Source organism: Oratosquilla oratoria, chromosome 43, assembly GCF_046742065.1.
Source record: "Oratosquilla oratoria isolate Oo_2021 chromosome 43, ASM4674206v1, whole genome shotgun sequence".
NCBI lineage: Eukaryota > Metazoa > Arthropoda > Malacostraca > Stomatopoda > Squillidae > Oratosquilla > Oratosquilla oratoria.
This window is the reverse complement of record NC_134819.1, coordinates 34,550,621-34,574,778: the sequence shown is the minus strand read 5'-3', so window position 1 is coordinate 34,574,778 and position 24,158 is coordinate 34,550,621. Positions and strand designations below refer to the sequence as shown.

Below are 24,158 nucleotides of genomic sequence, written 5' to 3'. Positions count from 1 at the left end.
TACCAGTTGTCAGTTCTCTGGAAATGAAGTAAATACAAGATTTTGGGCCCAATCTTAAGTGTCGCACCTCCAGACAGTGGCGAGGGCAACTGATGGGTTTTGATTACAGACAACAGTAAGATGACTCTGTTATCCATCTTGCAAGATCATGGTAGGTACTTGCTATTGGGCCTTACCATGGTGACAAACAAAATAAGTCTACTAGCTACCATATGTACCATCAGTTGATATAAGGGTAACCAAGTATAATTTCTTATTTACTGAAGGGGTGCCTTTGAAATAAAATATAGCACCAGCTAGTGTAAAGGTGGACTGCCCAGTGTGGATGGAGCTAGTAACAATTAGTTTAACCTTTTCTTTAATGTAAGGGTGACTGCCATTTGCCACATCAAAATCTAGTCTATGTTGAAGGGGTTAACAGCAGACTGATTTACAGAGTTGGATTTTGCGAGTGTCAAGAGGAAATTGTTAGTTAACTCCTTCAGTACAATGGCCACCTTTCTGATGAAAATCTGAATAAACCATAAAATCTTTTATTAACATTCTGAAAGGACCAAGATCATTTTAGCTCCTTCAGTATTACAGCACATTGATCATTTTAGCTCCTTCAGTATTACAGCACATTGTATATATTTTCTTTGACATGCGATAGACAATTCTTATATAAACTGGGTCTTAGTTGGAGCTTAATCCATGCTGGAGTCTACTCTCAGCAAGATGTAATCAGTTTGCCACAAAACTTATGGTGTGCACCGCAATATATAAAGGATCAATCCGGTATACTTGGGGAGCACCCCCCTCCCTAACAGAATAAAATCACTCTCCACAATTCTTTTTCTTCTGTACATCACTGTCCTGAGGGAGTTAAAATTCATATTGCTATATGTTGGGCTAAAGAAAAAATTGGTAAGCCTCATTCCCTTATATATTTCCTATACAAGCAGGGATATGAAACCTGTATTTATTTCAAACTCTAGGCCTTCAAATTCACAAGACTTCAACACTCCTACAGTATTGCATGTCAGTACATTGTGTTATACCTCCATTAACATCTGAACTGAACTACAAACTATGCTCATCAACACGACAATTTACTATGGGACTGCCAGGGAAATATTCAATTAGATTTGTATCTCTGAGCTATCACATTTGGTGAAAAGTACATTTAGACTGGACAAGATCGACATGCTCAATACAGTCATGACCAGCTGACTGTGCACTTTAACGGTTGACTATACAATCAACACCACTCAATGCTGACAGCAAACAAGGCCTACCAAGTGGATAAGTTTAACTACTGATTGGACAACCATGGTCTGCCTAATCCATATAACATATCTATTCTTATGCCAAAAGTCAACGGAATGCTCAGATCTAAAATGCAGGCTGTGAAAACATTATATTACTTTGTTTACATTTTTCTCTTACGTGTGAATAGGAAATACTTCCGTCTATGGAAGGATGGGTTACATTAAGGACGAGGCAAACAGTTTGTGGTCCACAACACCCATTCCAAACAACTGGTAGATATTTGTATATCAGCGACGGTTTTGGGTAAAGTTCAATGAACTAAATCAATGCCTTGTCACTGTGTGAAATTTAGATCCAGCACTCTACTACAGCCTATTGGTCCCTCCCTTTTCTACCACTACTCCAATTCCTTAGTGGTTAATCTAAGACAGCAGAGCTTCAAATTAATGTCTGCTGGAAACAATTTGCACACATCTACCATTTTAGACTGGTCACCAAGAAATATCATCAGTGTGGTAGTAATGCAAAGAAGCCAAACAGACTTAAGTATCTGACTGTACATTATCTCCCACCAGTGCAGTACATTGAGGATACAGCTGAGATCACCAAACACCAGGTTATAAGAACATATTTTGGACTACCAAATTAATACTGTCTATCTACTGAAGTGAAAATAAAGACCAAGGGGGCAAAAACTTGAGAAAAGTGCACAATTTTTAATTCAAATCAAGGGTTTACAATAATGGAAACATGCTTTTTATTTTAAACATTTGTCCTTTAACCTCTGATGCAAGACACCTGCTTGAAATACTTCAAATCCACGTGTCTGATGTATTTCAAATCAAGACAAATCCCACTGACTATTGGACATTGTTCTAGTCGATACTGACATGCTTGAACTTTAACGGACATCTTCAAATGTCATCCTCTGACATGGCAGCAATGTGACCAATTTCAGTCATGTGGTCATACAATTAAGTTACAGCAACAGGATGTGGGCAATCCAACGGACTTGTATTTATCCTGTTCATAGAGCTATCATTTAATGGAAACATGCAGTCACATTATTAAGTATTGTCACTCCTACACTGAACAAATGTTTTGTAAGAAGTGACAACACTTATTAGGGTGCCTGCACAGTCTGAAGTAGGTTTTGAACTATAACATGGTCATGCTACACACAAGTTTTCAACACATGAAACAAATACTGAATTACAGCCCAAGATCGTAAAAAAATAAAATTCTTGCTTTGTAACGGAAATGAGTTGGCCAAAATATCAACTGCAACAGTAGCATGATTGTACAGCTTTACATGATTTATGATTATCTCGCAAAAAAATAGGACTAATTTCCTCAAACTTTAACATCCTTACCCAGAACATAATCTGTAATACTGCCTCTACTTTAATGATGAGCATGTGATGTATTTCAAATGGTGCACACATTATTCATATAAAATTGGGCATCTTAGCCTTGATTCATACATCATACGGGTTGTGGAAAGTATGCCTTTCCATTAGGACTCATCTGCTACAGTATAGTACGTGCATGGTACGTTCAAAGACTCAACACTACTGTGCATGGAAGTATACCAAAGTACATGATCAACTCAACATGCCTGCCAATGCCTTACCATGCCTAAGTATTTCAAGATACAGGAGTTTAGGTGAACATACTTTCATACCCATTGTACCACTATATCCTCGTATATTCAGATATCAGTGTACCACCAGTATTACAGTGAAGCACCACACCAAGCATTTTGAGATACCAGTGTACCAGCATACTTGAGCACATGAACACCAAAGAGCAGCACAGTCTTTGCAATCCGTTTCTTCCGCAGCTCTTCATTCTTGCTCTTACATCCACTTCTTTGGAACTTTTCCAAGATGCAGTATTTGTATTTTATATACTCTAATATATCAACTCTCTTACATTTTTATCATTTATAACATTCTTATAACATTCCAAAATTTTCAAGTATCTTTAAACTGATGATCATTACACTGGTGGCAAGTATTTCTCAATAAATGCCTTGATGTCATTCATTTCCTGAAAATGAAAAAGAAAATCAATGCAACTGGAAAATAGATGAATTTTGGGCTTGTTTCCACAACATTAACTAAAAGTCCACATTATAATAAGATATACCAAAAATGTTTTTTCCCAGTTACAGAGTGTGTGTGTGTGTGTGCGTCTAAGTAAATACCCACTCTTCACTCATCATACACTATCTAAAAACCCGTTTGCTGTCCCTCCCATCATACCTCCTTGTGGATGAGGGGTTAGCCCTGTCCCTTGCCTACTGCTCGTGTCAGAGGCAATGCACCTTGACAGTAAGGCCTCACATGCAAAGCTGGTTTACCCCATCATTTCATAATGCAATCCCCCCTTTACTCACTCGAGAAATTAGATAGAAGAAAGGAATAAATCCTCTCACACTTCATCATCTATCTATTCACAACCATTTTCCACTCCCAACTATCTCTTGTCTCTCCCTTCCCTGCTCAACAGACACTCCTCTTGTATCCAAAGCCCCCTTTCATCATATCCATCTACATCATTATCAGTCTACCCCTCAAATTTACTCTATTCACCACTGCATTCCACACATTTCACCAGGTCTTTCCATAAGCCCAAACCATCCTATCGGCTAGATCTCTACTTCATTTCATAATCCCCACCATATTTCTGAAACATTTTATTGCAAACATGTTTAGGCTCTTCCTTTTTGCCTTCTTTAAATTTAAAGTCTGTTCTATAAAGAATCATGGGCAGTCACCCTTTCATGTAATCTCTTTGTGCCCATACCCCTGATGACAATTCATTCCTCCCTGACTTAGAATTTAAGAGAGGCAGAAACAAGTTTAAAAATGTTTAAGATTAAGTGTTTAACCCCTTCACTCCAGGCCAAAATCTCGCGGGCAGCATTAGCTGCCAGACGTACAATGTTGCGTCATAATACTCGCATTATAAAAAATAAAGTCACCGCTGTATTAATCATTTCACCTGTGAATTTTGATAACCATAGAAAATATGATGAAGCCAGTTTACAGAATATGGGGGTCACGCAGGTACAACTACAATAGATATAATCAAGACGCTGACGTCGGCATCCTCACATACCCACTTGCTCCTCATGACGCCTATGTAGGCGTCACCGTATGGAAGGGGTTAAGAAGTGTGGTGGTTCTGAGGATCAACGGGAGAAATGAAAAGGCGAGGTGGAGAACATGGTTGAAAAAAAGACAGGGCTGATCAAAGATAGAGTGAACTTGAGGGAAAGACTGAAGGAGATGGATGGTTACAGTGAAGGAAGCTTTGGATACATGGCCCTATGGACTTTCTTCGTCTACTCTCTGGAGTTGGTGTGTATTACTCCATTGCTTCTGGTTGAAGCAGTGAGCAGGAGGCAGTAATGACCTTTCATTCATATTGAGGTAAAATACGAGGGGCAACAAATTTGTGTTGGATGGACATGAACTAGACGAAGGGTGGGTGTATGCCTTGATTACCCCACCTCTCTTAACCACTTCAGTATAAGTCAAATTCTCGCACACAGCATCGGCTACCATATGTACGATGCATCATACTACTCACATTACCCCACCTCTCTTAACCACTTCAGTATAAGTCAAATTCTCGCACACAGCATCGGCTACCATATGTACGATGCATCATACTACTCACATCATAAAATATAGTCACTGCTGTATTACTCATTCTCTTTTAACTCTGAGTAATATATACCAAGGCTTTTTCCCCCTTACAAGGGAGGTAGCCAAAAAAGAAAAAGGTATAAAACCATTCCCACCCATTCCATCCCTAAATACACTCCACTCCCCTCCACCCTCCCTCCTATCTTAGCACCTCCTGGATGATGGGTCATCCCTGTACCTTGTCCTGCCCTGGGTCAGAGGCAGTATCGCAAGACACAGCACATCCACAGCAAGGCTGCTTCATTAAATCAGTGACCCCCCTCAGTAATAATAAACACAAAAAAACATGATCAAACCAGTTCACAGAATCTGGGGGTAACTCATGTATAACTACAAAATATATATATATATATAATCAAGATGTCAACATCCTCATGTACCTACTCACGTCTCATGACACCTATGTGGGCATCATCATACTGAAGTGGTTAAAAAGTGTAATGAGAAATAGACACTTGGGAATGGATGCTAAAAGGAGATTGAATGAAGGAGTGATTGTGCCGACAGCACTGTATGGGGCAGAAACATGGAACATAAGAGAGGAAGAATTTAAATGTGTTTGACATGTCTGAGAAATATGGTAGGGGTTACTAGGTTGGATAGAGTAAGAAACAAAGAGGTGAGGAGGAGAGCAGGGGTGGAAAAGAAGTTATGAAATAGGGTTGATGAAGGAGTATTAGGATGACTTGGACACATGGAAAGAATGAGTGAAGATTAGTAAAAGAAGTGTGGAAGGAGGAGGTGGATGGAGTGAACAGGAGGGGGTAACCGAGGATGAGATGGGTGGATAGGGTGAAAGGGGCACTGAGAAAGAGAGGGATGTCTGTTGAGGAAAGAAAGGAGAAGACAGAAGATATGGGGGAGTGGAGAATAGTTGTATATGGATGATGCTGTGATGCATGGAAGGGAGTGTGTAGGGGATGGAGGGGTTAGGGAGTGGTTATGTGTGAATGATATTTTGACTCAGCCCGAAGGGATTTCTCCCAGTCTTCTTTTTTTCTGCAGGTGGGGAGAGAGAGGTGGTCACCAATTAAATCAAGCAGCCTTGCTGTGGATGTGCTGTGTCTTGCTACATTGCTTCTGACCTAGGGCAATGGGCAAGATGCAGGAATGACCCATCATCCAGGAGGAGCTAAGAAAGGAGGGATGGAGGAGTGGTGAATGAGTGGAGTGAGTGGGGATGAAATGGAAGGGAGTGGAATTATGCCTCTCAACTTTGGCTACCTACCTTGTAAGTGGGGAAAAAGCCCTTGATATATGTACATACATACATATACCAAGGCTTTTTTTCCCCTTACAAGGGAGGTAGCCAAAAAGGAAAAGGCATAAAATCATTCCCACCCATTCCATTCCTGAATACACTCCACACCCCTCCACCCTCCCTCTTATCTTAGCACCTCCTGGATGACGGGTCATCCCTGCACCTTGTCCACTGCCCTGGGTCAGAAGCAGTGTCGCAAGACACAGCACATCCACAGTAAGGCCACTTCATTAAATCGGCGACCCCCCTCTCCGTCCCCCCCATGCATAAAAGGAGAAGACGGGGAGAAATCCCTTCGGGCTGCGTCAAATTTTGTTCATACATACTTCCTCACCCCCCATCCCTCAGCCCATTCCACCTCATGCATCACAATATCATCCATATACAACCATTCTCCATTCACAACCTTGATATATGTATGGATATATAATTAAATACATTACCCTTGTCAGACAGTTTTGGTATAAAAAATTAAATAAAAAGAACTGATAAAATATGATATGAAGCAACTGAGTACCTCCCTGAAACTATAAAGTTAATCTGCATTACTTCTCACCTCCTCACTTGAAGAATGCATCATCCCTCTGTATGTTTTGAACTCGATATTACCAGCAAATTTCTTGATAATTTGGCTGGTAATTTGGCCAAACTTGTAGGGAACAATAGGATCACAGTCACCATGGCACTGCAAAATTGCCATTCCAGTATTGCCAACTGCAGCCTGAAAATAAAAACAAAAGTAACCTGTATCATAATCTACTAAAGCAACACTTTTTTTTCCTACTTGAATTTATGTAACTGGCCATCACCTTAGTCTCCACAATACATCTTTCTCCAAACTATTACCCACCTGTTTATACAAGCAGTGTCATTCACAAACAACTGTCTCATCTCCCACATCCCTCCAACCCCAAACCTCTGCCTAGCACTCAACATTTTTGCTCTTACTTTCCTTCCTATCTATATACCACAAGGCTTCTTCCCATTTATAAGGAAAGTAGCCACCCAAATCATCCACCCAAACCCAATCCTATCTGTTATCTATTTGTTTCCCTTTTATCTTAGCTCCTTGTACATGAAGGGTCATCCCTGTGCCCCATCAACTGTCTGGTTGGGGGACAGCAGTGCAGGAAGACACAACACATCCACAGCAGGGATAGCAGTTTCATTTACATAGCAACCCCCCCTTCTTGTCACCTTCTACTCAAAGCTTCCTTCACTCCATCTATCTCATTCTTGGTTTTCCCTTCAAGTTCACCCCATTCACCTCTGCCTTCCACTCTCTTGTTGCTCTTTTCTAACTCATTCTTTCCATATGCCCAGACCACCTCAGTGTTCTTTCATCACCCCTATCTGCCAGTTCCTTGAACAACCCTGGTCTCCTCCTCATTTCTCACTCTATTCATCCTCAAAACATCCACCATGCTTCTTAAGCACATTTAAATTTCTCCTTTCCGACATCCTTAAATTCCTTACTACCCCATCTAAATATACCTTGTACAACAATATTTGCATCACACAACCCTGATAAACCCTACATTTACTTTCAATCATTCATTCACTCTCCATTCCCAACTTGCACATATGCCTCAATAATAACATAAAATACTTGTAACCACCTTCATCAAATTTACTCATATTCTATACATCCATAAAACAATTTTATTAGCTATAGAGCAACCCCATTTAGCCCAGGCTCTACTAATCTTTATAAAACCAATAACCATTAACCGTGACAAAATTTGTGCATAAGCAACAATACTAAAGGTCTTATCATATTAAGAAACAGATGCCTTGAAATTTCATATTTCAAGTGAAGTTATATAACAATGGTATCACACAGGGTGATGTAATGTTGATAATGTTGAAAAATAAATTAATTTGGAATGGCCATTGTGATGGACACAACTGTGGTCAATAAATAATTACCTGTGGGAAGTCACATCTCAATGGCAGCCAGCATGACAGGGCTACAACTCCAGCTAAGCTTTTAGTGTGCCTGAATGAAGAATAAAGAGCTAAAGCTCCACCTTGGCTAAAACCTCCGAGAAGAATACGTTCATGAGGAATACCAGCCTTCACCTCCTCTTCAATCAGATGATGAACATTTTCACAAGCTTTCTTAATACCTTGAGTGTCCTCATTACCATCTACATCTAACGACATGAGATCAAACCTGGAAAAATAATTATTACGTGTATCAACATTGGATAGAATCCTTCAACCCATTTCTTTCACCATCAATTTGTAGCTACATATCAAACTTTATTATGTATAACACATGTATTAAATGACGTAGATGTAGCACGAGTAAAATAAAATTTAGACCCACTCTCAGAGAAAGATAAGCTGAGATACAGATCAAATGGGTGGACATGAAGTGGAATGGGAGTGGAATTATGCCTTCTGATTTTGGCTACCTCTCTGGTAAGGGGGAAAAGCCCATGGTATATGTCTGTACTACAATTTAGTAAACACAACTAGGTATATACACCTTATCAACTAAAATATACTTCTGATACTTACCATGAATTCATCTTGAAGCCAGCATTCAGGGTTACTGGCATCTCCGGTCTGCAAGAAAGAATACCACATTTAACATACACACCACATTAAAACATGTAAAATTCATTAAAACCAAAAGTTTCAAAAACTAACTAGAGGTTGTGATACTTTAAAATTAAACAAGAACACACAAATTACTACAATTATTTGTTTAACTATTGACCAACTCATCATGATTTACTTCTGACCTAATGGAGGAATGGAGGGACGGAGAGCATTGTACTGAACAGGTGTTGTCATAGAAGTAACAGAAGTAGAATTAATTGAAAGACAGTAGGAGAAGAAAAAAAAAAAAAGTGCCTGGTGTATATGTTCAAAGATGGTCACTACTAACAATTTTGAAAGAGAAAACACCATCTAAGGATGAAACTTTTATTGGTTGTACAACACTTTGTGCATTGGAGCTTTTTCAAAAAGCAAAACATTGTACAATCAATAGAGGCTGTGTTCAAATAGTGTTCCCTCTGCCAAAACTTGGTGCATAGTAATGGCAATGAATTCCTAAAGTATCACCTATATAAAAAATGGTGTGTGTGTGTGTGTATTTACCTAGTTGTATTTACCTAGTTGTATTTTACGGGAAGGGGAGCTATGCTCGTGGGGTCCCGTCTTCATATCTCATTTTATCTAAACTATTTTTAAATTCATGTATTGTTTTTGCACACACCACTTTCTCATCTAACTTGTTCCAACTGTCTATTGCTCTGTGAGGAAAGCTGTTCTTTTTAAAATCTCTTCTATAGCTGTCTTTTTTTATTTTCTTTCCGTGTCCTCTTGTATTTCTGTCATCCCATTTTATCAGATTCTCTCTATCAGTAATTTCTATGCCTTTCATGATTCTGTAAATAGCTATCAAATCTCCTCTCTCTCTTCTTTGCTCTAGTGTCTGTAGTTTAAGTTTTTGTAGTCTCTCTTCATATGATAGTTTTGAGAGTGTTGGTGCCAGTTTTGTAATTGCTCTTTGTATTCTTTCAAGTTTTTTTATACATTTTTTTGTACTTGGTGACCATATCGTTGCTGCATATTCCAATCTTGGTCTTATCAGGGTGATTAGGATTTTCCTCACCATTTCTTCATCCAGGTATGTAAATGCCACTTTGATTGTTCTTATTAAATTATAAGTTTCTCCAAAAATCTTATTTATATGTTTCTCAGGTGACATATTATTCATAACAATGACTCCCAGGTCCTTCTCATTTTCTACTTTTTTTATTCCTTCTTTTCCCAAATTATATGATCCTGTTATTCTGTTTTTGCTTTTTCCAAATTCCATTATACTACACTTTTTTGTATTGAACTCCATCTCCCACTTCCTACTCCATTCTTGTACTTTATTTAGATCTCTCTGTAGTGATTCACAATCTTCTTCAGTTTTCACTCTTTTCAGTAATTTTGCATCATCTGCAAAGAAGCTCATATAGCTTTCAATTCCTTCATCCATATCATTAATATATATAGCAAACATTATTGGGGCCAGAACTGTTCCCTGCGGGACACCGCTTATTACTTCATTCCATTTTGAGTGCTGATCTCTTATCACTACTCTCATTTTTCTTTCTTGCAAAAAGTCTTCCATCCAATTTAGCAATTTACCTTGTATTCCTCCTTCATATTCTAATTTCTTAAGCAACTTCTTATGTGGTACTTTGTCAAAAGCTTTTTTTAGGTCTAGAAATGCACAATCAGCCCATCCATCTCTTTCTTGTATTATATCTATTAGCCTTGAATAGAAACATATTAAATTGGTGACGCATGATCGTCCTTGTCTGAATCCAAATTGCCTTGGATTTAGTACGTTGTTTTTTTCCAAGTATTTTACCCATCTACTTTTGATAATTCTTTCACATATTTTTGCTATTGTACTTGTTAGTGAGACTGGTCTATAGTTGGTAGGTTCTTCTTTATTTCCTCCTTTATATATAGGTACTATATTTGCTTTTTTCCAATCTTCTGGAACTTTTCCTTCTTTTAAGGAACTGCTTATTATGCTATGTATTTTGTCTGCCAGTTCATTCCTGCATTCTTTCAGAATCCAGTTTGCTATTTCATCTGGCCCATGCGATTTTCTGACATCAAAATTACCCAAGTGTGTCAATATTTCATTCTTTGTTACTTCTATTTCTTCCATAGGGGGGACTTTTTCCTTCCACTCAATCTCTTCAGGTTGTATATTTTCCCTTGTAAACACTGATTTAAAATGTTTGTTCATAATTTCTGCCATTTCCATTTCCTCAGTGTATTCAACTCCTCCTTGTCTTAATTTCTCTAAGTCTTGTTTGTTTTTCAGTTTATTGTTTACAAATCTGTAGAATAGTTTTGGTTGATCTTTACACTTTTCTATAACATCTTTTTCATATTTTCTTTTTTCCTCTCTGCACTTTTGTACATATTCATTTCTATAACCAGTATATATTTTCCATTTTTCAGGTCTTCTGTCTTTTTTCCATCTGTTCCAGGCTTTGTCTCTTTTGTCCTTTAACTCCCTACAACTTTTGTTGTACCAGCATTTTACATATTCTTTTTCTTGTTTTTGTCTTGGGACATACTTTTCCACTCCTTTTTTGTAAATTTTTGTCAAAATATTCCATTTCTCTTCCACTGTTGTTTCTTCTTTGTATATTTCTTCCCAGTTTTCTTGTTGGAAGAATTCTCTTATTTTATCAAAGTTTGTTTTTTCATACATCATTCTTCCTTTTCTATATTGTTCATTTCTTGTCATATATTTTTCTTCATTAAGTTCCAGTTCAATCAATATGTGGTCACTTTTACCTATTGGTGTTTTATATTCAATCTTGTCCACTATTCTAGGTTCAGATGTAATTATTAAGTCTAGCCTCGATGGTTCTTCTTCATTTCTATACCTAGTGTTCTCTTGTATCCATTGTGTCATTGAATGGTCAGTAATCATCTCAAGTAGAGCATTTCCCCATGAGTCATCACCACTCTTTACTGTCATTTCTTCCCAGCAGATTTCTTTGCAATTAAAGTCGCCCATCATAACTATTCTTCCTCCGTCTTCCATTATTTTAGTTAATGCTATCTTTGTGTCCTCTAACATACTTTTATGTTCACTCTCCTCCCATGAGGCTGTTTTCGGAGGCACATAATTGATCACAAATTTTCTGCTCTTCTTATCTCGGTCTTCCACTTCTATCATAATCATCTCTACTGTATTCTTTCCATATATGACACCTTTCACGTTTATATCCTTCTTAGTCAGGAACATAACTCCACCCCCTTGTTTTTTCTCTCTGTTTCTAATCCAATAATTGTATGTATCATGTCCTACACTGTTGGGTGGTAGTGGGCCTTTTAATTTTGTTTCTACAATTCCCATTATGTCCGGTTCTTTTTCTTTCAAATAATCATTCAGTTCATTCAATCCTGTTATCAATCCATCTATATTTGTGTAAGACACTCTTAGTTTTCTGCCACTTCCATTGTATTCTCTGTTTCCCTTATGTTTTTCTTTAGTATGTCGAACTGCTTCATTTTCATGTTCACTACTCTCCAATAGAATCTCTCTTTCTCTGACTCCGTTCTTTCCTCGTTTTTTGCCTTAGCTTCAATTCTTTTCTGCTTTTCTGCCTCTCTTTCCTCCTTATTCATTTCTCTTTTTATCCATACCTTTTTATATTGATCATTTGTTGCTAGTTTCCCTGTCTTGGATAGAATTTTCTCTGCTGTTGTTTGTGACCTGAATTTAATCTTAATTGGTCTGGTCTTATCTGTACTATATTTTCCGAGTCTGAATTTTTCCTCAATTTCCTTTATAATTTCTGGTTCATCTTCCTGGACTAATTTTAATAAACTGCTTACTCTTTCATTTTCCTCCTTGATTCTTGCAGTTCTATCTGGGTTATGTTTCTCTTCCATTCCTAATATAATTATACATTTCTTTTTGTCAGCTAATTCTCTTACTATATTCTCCTTCTGTCTCATCACTTTAATAACTGAGTCTTCATTATGTTCTTTCAATTGCTGTTTGACTATGTCAGTGAATGAAACCTTATTCCCTTCTTGAGTTATTCTCCAATTTTTAGCTTCTGTAGCTAGTTTCTCTCTGTTTTCATTACTATTCTTCTTCAATTTCTCATTCTCCTCCTTTACATTTCCTAACTGTCTTTTTAGGTCCTCTATTTCTTCAGTTAAGTTTCTGTTAGCCTTCTCTAGTTGTTCCAACCTTTCAATTCTTTGAAAAATGGAGTCTACGTTACCTAACTTACGCTCCAAGTCCTCGATCACCTTATCAACTCTCTCCTCTAGTCTTATCAGTCGGGGGGGGGGGGGGGGGGGGGGGGGTGTGTCCCCCCCACCCTCTTTAAATCCCTGGAACATATTCTCGTCACTTTCTTCTGTATTGCTCCTCTCTATACTTCTAATCTTTACATTTTTATTAGACATTTGATCCTCGCTAAGTCTTTTGTTTACCTTCCGCTTGTCTGGCTGGTCAAAGTCTACTCCCTCCTCATTTCCTTCCATTTCCCTCAGTAATCCCTCCCCTTTTCCTCTTTCCCTACGTTCCCACTACTCCACGAGCAATTTCCCCCCCACCCTGCAAAAACACTAGGCACTTCTCTTTGCGTTGGGATCCACAGACTTCACTTTTCTTCAGAACGTCTTCTAAGCCGTCCATTCGTTGAAGTGTGTGTGTGTGCGTGTGTGTGTGTGAGAGAGAGAGAGAGAGAGAGAGAGAGAGAGAGAGAGAGAGAGAGAGAGAGAGACAGGAGAGAGAGAGAGAGGAGAGAGAGAGACAGGAGAGAGAGAGACAGGAGAGAGAGAGACAGGAGAGAGAGAGAGACAGGAGAGAGAGAGACAGGAGAGAGACAGGAGAGAGACAGGAGAGAGAGAGAGAGAGAGAGAGAGAGAGAGAGAGAGAGAGAGAGAGAGAGAGAGAGAGAGAGAGAGAGAGAGAGAGAGAGAGAGAGAGAGAGGAGAGAGAGAGAGAGAGAGACAGGAGAGAGAGAGAGACAGGAGAGAGAGAGAGAGAGACAGGAGAGAGAGACAGGAGAGAGAGAGAGACAGGAGAGAGAGAGAGAGACAGGAGAGAGAGAGAGAGAGACAGGAGAGAGAGAGAGACAGGAGAGAGAGAGAGAGACAGGAGAGAGAGAGAGAGAGACAGGAGAGAGAGAGAGAGAGACAGGAGAGAGAGAGAGAGAGAGACAGGAGAGAGAGAGAGAGACAGGAGAGAGAGAGAGAGACAGGAGAGAGAGAGAGAGACAGGAGAGAGAGAGAGAGACAGGAGAGAGAGAGACAGGAGAGAGAGAGAGAGACAGGAGAGAGAGAGAGAGAGAGACAGGAGAGAGAGAGAGAGAGACAGGAGAGAGAGAGAGACAGGAGAGAGAGAGAGAGACAGGAGAGAGAGACAGGAGAGAGAGAGACAGGAGAGAGAGAGAGACAGGAGAGAGAGACAGGAGAGAGAGAGAGAGAGAGAGAGAGAGAGAGGGAGAGAGAGAGGGAGAGAGAGAGGGAGAGAGAGAGACAGGAGAGAGACAGGAGAGAGACAGGAGAGAGACAGGAGAGAGACAGGAGAGAGAGAGACAGGAGAGAGGGAGTGTGACAGGAGAGAGAGGGAGTGTGACAGGAGAGAGAGAGAGACAGGAGAGAGAGAGACAGGAGAGAGAGAGAGAGACAGGAGAGAGAGAGACAGGAGAGAGAGAGAGACAGGAGAGAGAGAGAGAGACAGGAGAGAGAGAGAGAGACAGGAGAGAGAGAGACAGGAGAGAGAGAGACAGGAGAGAGAGAGAGACAGGAGAGAGAGAGAGACAGGAGAGAGGGAGAGACAGGAGAGAGGGAGAGACAGGAGAGAGGGAGAGACAGGAGAGAGGGAGAGACAGGAGAGAGGGAGAGACAGGAGAGAGAGACAGGAGAGAGAGACAGGAGAGAGAGACAGGAGAGAGAGAGAGAGACAGGAGAGAGAGATAGAGACAGGAGAGGGGGAGAGAGAGACAGGAGAGGTGGAGAGAGAGAGAGGAGAGGGGGGGGAGAGAGAGAGAGAGAGAGAGAGAGAGAGAGAGAGAGAGAGAGAGAGAGAGAGAGAGAGAGAGAGAGAGAGAGAGAGAGAGAGAGAGAGAGAGAGAGAGAGAGGTGAGAGGGAGAAAGGTGAGAGGGAGACAGGGAGACAGGAGAGAGAGAGAGAGACAGGAGAGAGAGAGGGAGACAGGAGATATACAGGAGGGGGGAGAGAGAGAGAGAGAGAGAGAGAGAGAGAGAGAGAGAGAGAGAGTGAGAGAGAGAGAGAGAGAGAGAGAGAGAGAGAGAGAGAGAGAGAGAGAGAGAGAGAGAGAGAGAGAGAGAGAGAGAGAGAGAGAGAGAGAGAGAGAGAGAGAGAGAGAGAGAGAGAGAGAGAGAGAGAGAGAGAGAGAGAGAGAGAGAGAGAGAGAGAGAGAGAGAGAGAGAGAGAGAGAGAGAGAGAGAGAGAGAAAGGAAAAACAAAGAGCAAAAGGAAAAAGAAAAAATGAGAAAGAAAAAGGAAAATAGGAAGACAGAAAAAGAGAGAATTACATATACAATGCTTTAGAAGACTGTTCATGCAAAGTGTCTATTACAATACTCACGCAGTGGGACATACAACTTTGATGTGAGGTGCGCGAATAGCTGCCATAGGACTTGCCCAGCCATGTCTGAAACATAGAAAAATCAATCAATTTAATTTCAATAAATTTAAAAGCAAGAAAAAAGAAAGTGACAATTGAAGTTTTAGAATGAATCTTAAGAATCTTAAGAAATTAAATTAAATATATGCATACCAAAAAATCCTTCCCCCCCCTTTGTAAGTGGGGTGGCCATTTGTCATTCCCCTCATCTTTACACCTCATAGATGAGAGATCAACTCCTCACCACCACTTTCATCAAAGTCAACGTAGCAACACAACACTTCCACAGCAAAGTCTTACACCCTAAGCTTTTAACCTTATCACTTCGTCATATGGCAAACCATCTAGTTCACTTGAAACAATTTAATGAGTAGACAAATGCATCCCTCCAGGCCATATAATATCTTTATATATTTACAACCATTCTCCAATTAATTGCACGTTTTGTATATTTTCTCAATCTTGCTTGTCAGACATTACTCTTGTATCCATTCCCCCTTCATCCCTATCCATCCACCTCAGCCTTCAAGTTCATGCCATCCACTTCTACCTACCACACTACTCTTATAAGTCTTTCACCACTCGCTCTTTCCATATGCCCAAACCATCTCAGCATACTATGATCTACCCTATCAAAAATGGTCTTTACAACCTATCACTACCTCACTTCCACATTTCTAACCTCATCCATCCCAACACTAACACTTCATCTCAAACACGTTTAGGCTTTTCCTTTCAGCCTTCTTCATATTAAGAAGTCTCTGAACCAAACTGTACTGTGGGCACTAGTACTACTTCAAACAACCGTCTCTTTGCATTCATCCAAAGATAATTTTCCATAAACATTTTCATTCCTCTCCACATTTACTTGCCTCCTTACTCTATTATTCATCTCCAACTCTATTTATTGCCATCTGTGTCCCCAAATACTTAGTATTCTATTTTCTCCAGGCTTTCATGCATTAAACTCGCCTCCAACCCATCATCATCTGGTTGTACCTCTAATCACCTTTTGGTCACATCTACATTCATTTTCCTCTTTTTCAAACTCCACCACCACAAACTGCTTCCATCTATCCTTAGAAAATTGTGATAGTGAGAGAAATGATGGTGATGATGGTTGACAGGCCAAGTAGTGAGAACAGGGATTATATATTAAAAACAGTTTTGACTCAGAAAGAATTGGTTTGACAATTGAAGGGAAAAAAAAAAGTACATAACCACCATGAATAATGAGAAATAGAAGTGAAAGGGAATGTTTAAGTGTAGCAGACCCTGCAAAATTCCCATGGAGATCCAATTCCCTATCCTACCCTCCCCCAACTAATCAAGGGTTTCAATACAAATTTTTCATTGATTCATGTGATTCCAAAATACTCCTCCATAATTAGCAGGAAAATGAGTGAATCTTTATATAAACAAAACTATCTATCTATATACCAATGACTTTTCCCCCCTTATAAGGAAGGTAGTGAAGATCAAAAGGCAAATACCCACTCCCACTATTTCCACCCCCATTCCTCCCTCTCATCTTAGCTCCTTATGGATGATGGGTAAACAAAACCAAAATCATATAAATAAAACTATATAATATTGATTTTTGACAACCTTGAGTGAGTACATTACCCTTGGCAACCTAACTTGAAAAGGAAACCATACCTAGTTATAAAACTTGGTAAAAAATCTTGGCACAAATCAGAGGATAACCAGCGCATAAGATAGCCATGGTTGAAATGAATTTGGATGTGCAGTGTGAGGCGAGTCCCAAAGATAAATTAAGCTGATTGGCTGAAAAACTTAAAGACAGCACTGCACACGTGCACTAGAGGGAATTATACCAGGAATCCTTTGGGTGACAAAGTGAAGAGTGCTTATATTACGTACATAGCCAAAGAAAATTTATATCACAAACATCACACATTTGTGAAAGATCTTCATTTTAAGAAATGTTGGTGTAACTGTCAAAGTGAATTGATCTACAGTAGAAAAACTGATAAGGCATATGGTGGACTACTGCACAAATAGCTAATACCATGCCCACCACCATGCTGACAAGTTACCTCATACTGTTATCTTTATGTTGGGAAAAAACTCCAAACCAGTCTCGATTTTTATCTATTAATTTATTCAATAAAGGCATTTTTAATGTTATGGAGAAGAGGGGAATGTCTGTTGAGGAAGGACGAGAGAGGACAGAAGACAGGGGTGAATGGAGAATGGTTGTATATGGATGATGTTGTGATGCATGAGGTGGCATGGGCATGGGGGGTGGGGTAGTATGGGTGAGTAAAATTTGACACAGCCTGAAGGGATTTCTCCCCATCTTCTCCTTTTATGCATGGGGGGACGGAGAGGGGGGGTCGCTGATTTAATGAAGCGGCCTTGCTGTGGATGTGCTGTGTCTTGCGACACTGCTTCTGACCCAGGGCAGTGGACAAGGTGCAGGGATGACCCGTCATCCAGGAGGTGCTCAGATAAGAGGGAGGGTGGAGGGGTGTGGAGTGTATTCAGGGATGGAATGGGTGGGAATGATTTTATCCCTTTTCCTTTTTGGCTACCTCCCTTGTAAGGGGAAAAAAGCCTTGGTATATGTATGTATGTATAAATAACATGGAAGCTTGCTGTCTCAGCGAGTCAGGGCATCATTACTTGCTGTGAGGGATGGCAGTTTGAACCCTGCCACTGGCGAAGTTGAACCAAGGACATAGTTCATTAAATTCCACGCTACAAAGTCCTCTGTAGGGGGCACCATCCAAGCCTCCTGATATGGGGTAATTTGTGACATTAAATCATATAAAAAAAACAATAATACATAAAAACAAATAACATTAATGTGGGTCTCCTGCAACAAAATGACAGCATAACTTGTTTTTCAGTTACCTAACACCCTTAAGTTGCATATATAAGTGGTACATAGCATAATATAGCAATAGCAAACCAGTGAAATCAGCTGATACCTTCCAAACAAAAATCAGTAAAAACAGTTTTGGGTAGCAATGGATATGTAAGGTATAAGGTACCTGTCACTGATGAGGGAGTTCTGTATATGACAAAGTACTCGCCATGCCCACACTACTGTATCAATTACCAGCATTTTGGACACACTAGAGAATAATGTCACTATTCAGAAAGCACATGTGGACACTTCTCAGAACTTGCACATGGTTCTCCATACTTGAACCTAGTTAAATGAGCAAACTGCAACCAAGATCACACTCCACCTTCATCAGACTGCATACTGTACCAATTTGAAAAAGAATAACTCTGCCTCAGACTCAGAACATATGAATTTTAGAGTAGCCTAAAGACAATTGCAGTCCAGAATAACCTGAAGTTACATGCGCAAAAGAACTACAATCCATAGAACAAACCCCCAAGTTTCACCCAATCAAACCAAGAGAATCCTGACGATATTGAAACCTCCAACATCCACCTTATGTGTGGCCCTAAAACCCACAACTCAAACCCTCATCCTTAACCCTGCTGAGAAATCACTCCCAAAATAAATTAAAACTCCTGTAGCATGCCTACATTTAACTCACCATCTTGCACTATAACAGTATCAACATAAAACTGTATACAACCATCAAACGAAACACATAGCACTTAACACTGTCCTACACCCACTAACCACATAGATCAACACAGTGACAATCTCTTCATAGCAATTTATGGGGTAAACATGTGGCTGTGACCAGTTTCCTAAAGTCAATGGGTCTCCTCCAAGAGAGACATAGGCAACATAAAGACAGATCCTCTGACATTAGTTTCATCTGCCTTTTCGCATCAATATCTTGTTGAAGAATACCACTGATGCCACCTTCATTTTCCATTTTCTACAGAAATCTCTTGCATTGTCCTGTCAAAGACTTTTCTAAAATCTAAATATATGGGCAACAAACGTGCATCTTTGCAGCAGGATATCCATGACCAAGTCCATGACCTACACTAACAAGTTACCCACCCACTCAGTAGGTTAGGTATGTCCAATGACACAAAAAAAAACTGGCTTAGCAAGACTTTTGTTTATAGGAAGAACTAGTTTTTGGACCTGTTTCAGAAACCATATGTTGGCTTCCTGGTGTCCCAACTCCACCTGGAGGTGGGGGGTTTCAAAACAATTTGCTCTTTTGTGGATATTAACAACTCTTACTCTTTATAAAACAAGCAAAATACTTTGGAAATTTATGAAAATGTTAATAAGAAAATTCAAGTGCATGGCAACTTGTACATATGTCAACTGTACAGATAGTAACTCTAGCATCAGCAAATTATATTTTTCATTTCCAATTTAACATTTTATGAGTTATTTTGCTTTAACTTTTAAACAGCAATGCACCAAGCTGCAGCACATCTACAGCAGTGCTTCACCACTTCATTTACTTAGCAATCATCCATCATGTCTCCTCGTATGAAAAGAGAGTAGACAAAGAGTAATCCCTTTAGGCTGTGTCAACTTATCATCCATTAACACTTACCTCTTGACTTCTCCCTTCCCTGCTCAATAAATATTCCCTTTTTACTCAAGAGCCTCTTCACCCAATCTATCTCATTATTCTCCTCCAAATTCACTGTATCCCCTTCTGGCTTCTATTCTTTTTGCTAGCCTTTCCTCACTCGTTCTTTCCATTGCACTGCTTCTCACCCAGACAGAAGGCAGTGCACTGGGATGACCCTTCATCCAAAAAAGAATAAGATCAAAGGAAAACAAATGGGTGATGGATGGGTGAATGCCTTGGCTGGCTATCTCCCTTTCAATACCGAGATAGACTGGTAAATATTTTATGTATGTCACATTATAAGCATAATATATTTGTATGTATTATATTTTCTATTTTTATAACCAAAAATCTTTTCATGCATACCAGGTTATTCTAGAAATGGCCAAAAATATAACTTGTGTTTCACTTTACAACAGTATTTGTAATTATTCTTGAGCAAAGGACTACCCTGTTTTACTATGTCAAAGACAAGTTCATTAGCCCTATACTGTCAGTTGTCATTATTATTATGATACATATTTTTTATGTATGAAATGACAGCAAAACTGAATATTCCAATGCCTTAGTGGAGCTCTGGCAGGTAATAATAGTGTCTGCTAACACCCATGATCTCTGAAGCAGTCTTATATAAGATCCCACCTCCACAATTTAGCTCCTCCTATACATTGGTGTCAGAAGACACTCATAACCCTCAGGAAAAAGTAACACTGGCCACAGAAGCAAATTGACCCAGATGCAGTTACCGCACACAAGACACCGAGCCTCATTTTACAAAACCCTATTCTAGCCACACCCAAACAACAATGTTTCTTCCATAAGTGACTTAGAGGCCACTCCATTGCCTCCTGCCAGTTACCTAGTAGCCATGAGCCTCCTGCAAGAGAAACTATGGACAATAGATCAAGTGACTAACTGAAGAATATATGACAGAGGGCAAGACAGATAAAGAGAGAGGTGGATATCTTGAAGAGAAAGGAAAGAAGAGATAATTCTGGTATGGGAGAAAAGGTATTGAACTCACCCAGTGTCACCAAGGCCATGTAGAAAGATCACCTGGAAATAAAAAAATTATAAGATTACATAATTTGCTTTTCTGAGTAAGACTATTTACAAGACTACTTCATACATCTGAAATTCACCTATGATATGCAGTTTTCACCTGTGGGAGCCTGCATCTTTCTCCAACTATCATCCCTAGCTATGAAATAGCTTATGGATTCTCCCTTGACAATATTAGCTCCTGAACTGGTTCAAGGTCTAGTCTATATAGCTACACATGTATCTACTCGGAAAGCTGCATTTCTTTATTTCCCCACCCATAATTTCATACTTCTCATTCCAGACCATGAGATTTCCTGTCAATTGTATTTGTCAGTAGTGTGGGTTTTTTTATGTCACTGGATGATATGAAGTAGAGGAAGCAGTTGCTGAATGTCAGCTTTCCTTGTGTGAAAAAAGTGAGGTAAAGATCAATCAAAGCTGGTAAGATATCTTGGACCCAAGCAAACACAATTCATTCATTCTCTCAATCTCTATGGCCTGGGTAGTGTTTCCCTCGTCTTAAAATCCACACACACCAAAGTCATATTTTGTAACATATTGAGTTCAGATTACAACAGGAATCTTAAAAATTTGTAAATAAACTAAAAATAACTTAATGCAATTTATTACTCACAAGACCATTCTGATTCTAAGTCTGATGCAAATAACTACAGTACCTGATAAGTCAAAATAAAATTAATCTCACTTTCCGCAGTACAAAGTTAACTTCTTAACCCTACACAGGATACTTCCCACAGCTGAATAAAATCACCATTAGAGTACATAGTGAGAGAGGCAAAGTGTTAAAAATAGAAATACAAAAGCTAATCAATAAATACAAATAATTAATATAACTAACAATCAGAGTACACTGTACATATTTACATGAGCTAACCTATATTCTTTTAAGCTGTCTCACAATATTGAGGGTTACACCACACAAATCAATCTTGATTCAGATTCTATGATTTGTTGTAAAGAAAATAAAATACATCTACAAACTTTGAAAAGGCAGAGAAAAAATAAAGTGCTGAAAAGGTGATAGTATCATCCTCTTATGGCTGCATCTCCAAATGGAGGCATAGGCGATGATACAATTTGAGGACGAGTGCTGGGGAGAAGAGTCTACCCAACATCAGTTTCACTGGACCACAAGTGCCCATTGTTGGTCATAAGAAGAATTATGAATCATGACAAAAATTTGGGCATTATAAGGTAGTATGGCACATACCTACTTTCAAATTTCCAGGTTTCTAATATACTCAATTTCCATTAATAAAGCTATTGTATTAAAGCATATATCCTAGACACATCCTTAACGTTTGCTTTGTTCCCAACATCAATTTTCATAGTTAACTAATTGCACAGTATATAAAAGGAGTATGTGACATCACTGACATACAAGTAGCTAATAATCTGAACTTTTTAAAGTTATAAATTGTTATGTTGAAAATATAATGCATATCCTGTTTATCTGTTTATAGCACATATATATACACTACAAACCAAACTAAAAAATATAACTTCTAATATCCCTTTTTTCTACTTAAATCTCTCTTTCACCACCTCTTCAGTGTGATACATTTCCCAAGTACAGATGTGGTTGTTATTAGCAATGAAATATTACAAGTCATATAATTTTCGTCCCTGTTTAAATTGGCCTAACTTGTCTCCATTGCATAACATGACTCTACACCTACTTTGAAAACTTAATTTAAATGTATCAAGAACTTAATTGAATGTCTATCAACTCCAAACAGTCAGTGTCAGTTTATTGACAGTCAAGTGCAATGCAAAGTATAATTTTTTGTTATTTTTCAAGAATACAGTACACCTGAACTGTTTCATTCATGCCAAATGCCAAATACTCGTAAAGCCAAACGACCAAATGACATACAATCAGTATAAAGTGAAACTACATGTACCGATGTCTATGGGAGTTTTCATAACCCCATCGGATCATGCAACCGTGTTTGTTCTCGTCTGCTATAGTGCCACATAGTCGTTAGGTAACTCAAAGCCCTGATCCCTAGAGATGAGGAACATGCTTATGTACATTACTAGCAAAACCTTTAAGGAAGAGACTCACCTTAACTACCAGGCTAACTTATCAAAACTACTTCAATCAATATTAATGCCAATAAAACTGATACGCACCGAAGTAAGAGGAAACGATAGTGGGACATGAATAAGTACCATCTAAATACATTTCCATAAAAATAAATGTTATAAAAACAACATCAAGCAAGGCCCAAGTTCAGTAGGAACCTTCTCAAATACTATAATATACGTAATATAATATACTTAAAGAGCTTACCGTGGCTGTATGCTTGGAAGTAGCATTGATCACCACTGGAGACGCCATCTTGGACGTATTACTACCCATACAACGACTCCAATCTGCCAATTATTAATTCTTATGGACTTCCTAGCCTCTGTTATAACATAGACAACATTCAGTCCACAGAACTGTCCTCCTTAAATTTCTATTTGGTTACACTTTCCCAATCCTTCAGGGTTTTCTATCCCTCAGCTGTCGCTACTGCGCAGGCCTCGAGCAGATCAACACATTCAAATAATCACAATACATATGTGAACCCTTGACTTCATGATATAGAATTCAAAAAAGGCATCATGGTGTTTTACAAAAATGTTTATAAATATATTAATGATTGATATGTGATGTTGAACAAGAAATTATTTACGAATAAACCTAAGTCAATCTCACAAGTCCGAACAAAATATTATGTATTGGTAAGTTCAAGTTAGGTGCATTTTTTTAAAATGGTATTCACTGATATCTCTCTTTCTCTGTCACACACACACACTCATATCAAGTACACATGTGTACTCACATCAAACACAAACAGATACACTCTCGACGGTGCAGTGGTGCAGCTGTTGGACGCTACTTCAGCGCAAGGTCCATATTCAGCGATCCGTGTTTGGATCTCGTCAAGGCTGAAAAGATCGCTGTAACGTGAGCCGGCACTCCAACTCCGGTGGGCAAGAAACTTTATGTATGCAAGGTCACATCATTATCCATGGATCGGGCCGTATTTGAGATTTGAGCTCTCATTCAGGATGTCAAATGCTGTTGATTACGTGTCCAACATGTGATCCAAGACCGAGGTGATCCAAGGTGATCCAAGGTGATCCAAGAGGTGATCCAAGACCCACATATCCGCGTGCACGTTCGTATAACAAAATTTGATGAATGGAG

At 39.1% G+C, this 24,158-nt stretch overlaps 1 protein-coding gene across 1 annotated transcript; it reads right to left on the bottom strand.

The window, feature by feature from the left end:
- Positions 1 to 907: 907 nt before the first annotated feature.
- Apt1 (Acyl-protein thioesterase 1) lies at positions 908 to 23,530 on the bottom strand. The gene is made up of 7 exons (XM_076180113.1): positions 23,253 to 23,530; positions 20,916 to 20,947; positions 15,354 to 15,419; positions 8,758 to 8,805; positions 8,161 to 8,407; positions 6,788 to 6,952; positions 908 to 3,303 (listed from the first exon to the last, which is right to left on the bottom strand). The coding sequence occupies exons 1-7, from the start codon at positions 23,319 to 23,321 to the stop codon at positions 3,253 to 3,255; spliced, it is 678 nt and encodes a 225-aa protein (XP_076036228.1). The 5' UTR covers positions 23,322 to 23,530; the 3' UTR covers positions 908 to 3,252.
- Between the last annotated feature and the right edge of the window lie 628 nt (positions 23,531 to 24,158).